Raw genomic sequence first — 2417 nt, forward strand, 5'->3', positions numbered from 1 at the left:
GGGGATGCACACACAGATAAGAGGATCTTGGGGTGTCAGCAGCCGCCACAGCCCTTTGCTCAGCCCCACAGGGGTTTGTGGGGATATTCCCACCCCACTGATGGGGGTCTGGGGCTCTGTGGCAGCACTGAACTGGCCCTGCTGCATGCAGAGGGTTTCTCTGAGTGTGGCCTGAGCCACTCTGACTGTGCTTTGGGGCATGGACATCCCTGCGATGGGCAGCGTGTCCCAGGTTGCTCAGAGAAGGGATAGGAGATGGATGTCTTCTGTCCGGGCTGTGCATGCAGTTCCAGGGCTGTGAGTTCAGCCCTGTGAGCAGTGGCACTTCATCCTGGCCAGTCTCAGCCCCCATCTGCACCCTTGGGGTTGTGTTCACCCGATGGCTGTTGTGTGCGTGGGACCCTGACCCCCTCCTTTCCCAGCAGTGAGAAGGCGCCCGCGTACCAGCGGTTCCACACCCTCGCGCAGGACGTGCCCCCGGGGCTCACGCTGCCCTACAAGTTCCGGGTGCTGGCAGAGATGTTCCGCAGCGTGGACACCATCGCCGGGATGCTCTTCAACCGCTCCGAGACCATCACCTTTGCCAAGGTCAAGCAGGGCGTGCAGGACATGATGCGCAAGTAAGTTGGCAGCAGTGGGCAGCCTGTTTCGGGTCCCCGTTGAAGCTGTCGGGGCTGATGCCCTGGTGTCATCTGTTGTGGTTCCTGATCTCTGGGTGCTGTTGCAGGCAGTTTGAGGAGCGGCACATGGGGCAGATCAAGACGGTTTATCCCACCTCGTACAAGCTGCGCCAGGAGAAGAACATCCCCGCCTTTGGCATGAAGAAGTCTGACTATCAGCTCACACTGGAACCGGTGCTGGAGGAAGGTTTGTATGGCTCAGGGGGGACCCTGAGAGCTGGGATGTGCTCGGTCCAGTCTGTGATCCCTGAATGCCCAGGGGTGCTCACTGTTGAGCTATACCAGACACATAAGGGCCTGGGGAAAACACTATGGGGACAAGTGGGAGGGTGACAGGGCAGGGATTCTGGCAGTGACTCAGCCCCATGGTGGGCTCTGATGGTGTCCTTCCCGAGGTTTGGGCCTGGCCTTGCTTTGCTGAGGTGCTGGGGATGATGATTCTGTCTCTCCATGCAGAGGAGAAGGTGAATGGACGCCCGCACTTGTCGGCATCGCGCCTGCTGGAGCGCAGGAAGGAGTTCAACCGCAACCTGGTGAACATCGTCAAGCAGCACCACAAGGTGAGGCCCTCCCCAGCACCCTCCACTTTTGGGGTCTGGGGTTGCTCTGGTCACTAGGGTGGAAGGAGCAGGCTGGTATCCAGGCTGAAGGATATCACTGGTTCCTATGGGATGTTGTTCTCATGAAGGTGTGGATGGGGAGGATGGCAGATGGAATCTGTCCTGGCGCTGAGTTTCCTCCAACCCATGGTGTTGCCAGTTTTGCTGGGAACAGGAGGCAATGTCCAGCTCCCCCATACCTCACCTGTAGGTGCCATGACACGACTGTTGCCCCTCTCCAGGCATTACTGGCTGCCCTCAGCCCGCCCATGGTGGTGCCGGAGGAGAAGCTGACTCGCTGGCATCCCCGCTTCAATGTGGACGAGGTGCCGGACATCACCCCAGCAGAGCTGCCGCAGCCACCGCAGGAGGACAGGCTCACCACGGCCCAGGAGGTGCTGAGCAGGGCTCGGGGGATGCTGAGCCCTAAGGTGAGTCAGGACCAGGGTCTGGCTGTGTCTGTGGACCTCAATCCAGCCATCTCTTTGTTACTGGATAGGGGTTGAGGAGGATCACTTCTGAGCCACAGGACTGGGAGCACTGTAAGATGCATGTGGGTGGGAGCACAAGCCTGGCTGTTACTGCTGCAGGATGAGGTGTAGGACTGGTTTTGGGCTGGAGGAGCTGTCAGTATTGACTTTGGGGCTGAGAGAGGAGGTGAAGCATCCCAGACTATCCTCTGCACCAGCAGGGATGGGTCGGGACCGCTGGGATGGGAGCACTGGGCTGCAGAGTCCACGGGGGTGTTGGAGGGGAAACTTCTTCCTGCAGCGTGATCAGTTCCCAGCTGTAACCCAGCTCCTCCTCCCTCTTCTCTTCCACATGAGCAGATGGAAAAAGCTCTTGCCAACCTGGCCTTAAGAACCGCTGAAGCGGGAGAGGGGGAACCAGTGGTTTCCAAAGCACCGGCCCCTGCCAGCACCTCCAGTGCTCTCAAAGGGGTGTCCCAGGACCTGCTCGAGAGGGTGAGTAATTCAGTCCTGGCCCTAACGCCGGTGCCGGGGTGGGGTGGGGGGGTCCTGCTCATGTCTCACCCCATCTCCCATCCCCAAGATCCGTGCGAAGGAGGCGCAGAAGCTGCAGGCGCTGATGACGCGGGATGCGCAGCAGGAGCGGCGGATCCGGATGCTGCAGCGGC

At 60.2% G+C, this 2417-nt stretch overlaps 1 protein-coding gene across 1 annotated transcript in view; it reads left to right on the forward strand.

Annotated features, from left to right (window-relative positions):
- Positions 1-425: 425 nt before the first annotated feature.
- CDT1 (chromatin licensing and DNA replication factor 1) overlaps positions 426-2417 on the forward strand; it is a gene marked incomplete at its 5' end in the record, with an annotated part of 2399 nt that continues 407 nt past the window's right edge. Inside the window, 6 exon segments of the mRNA XM_010015994.1 lie at positions 426-620; positions 728-867; positions 1137-1240; positions 1522-1710; positions 2110-2244; positions 2333-2416. Of these exon segments, the coding sequence (XP_010014296.1) occupies positions 426-620; positions 728-867; positions 1137-1240; positions 1522-1710; positions 2110-2244; positions 2333-2416 (847 nt within the window).

This window comes from Nestor notabilis, unplaced genomic scaffold, assembly GCF_000696875.1.
Source record: "Nestor notabilis isolate BGI_N333 unplaced genomic scaffold, ASM69687v1 scaffold16836, whole genome shotgun sequence".
Taxonomy (NCBI): domain Eukaryota; kingdom Metazoa; phylum Chordata; class Aves; order Psittaciformes; family Psittacidae; genus Nestor; species Nestor notabilis.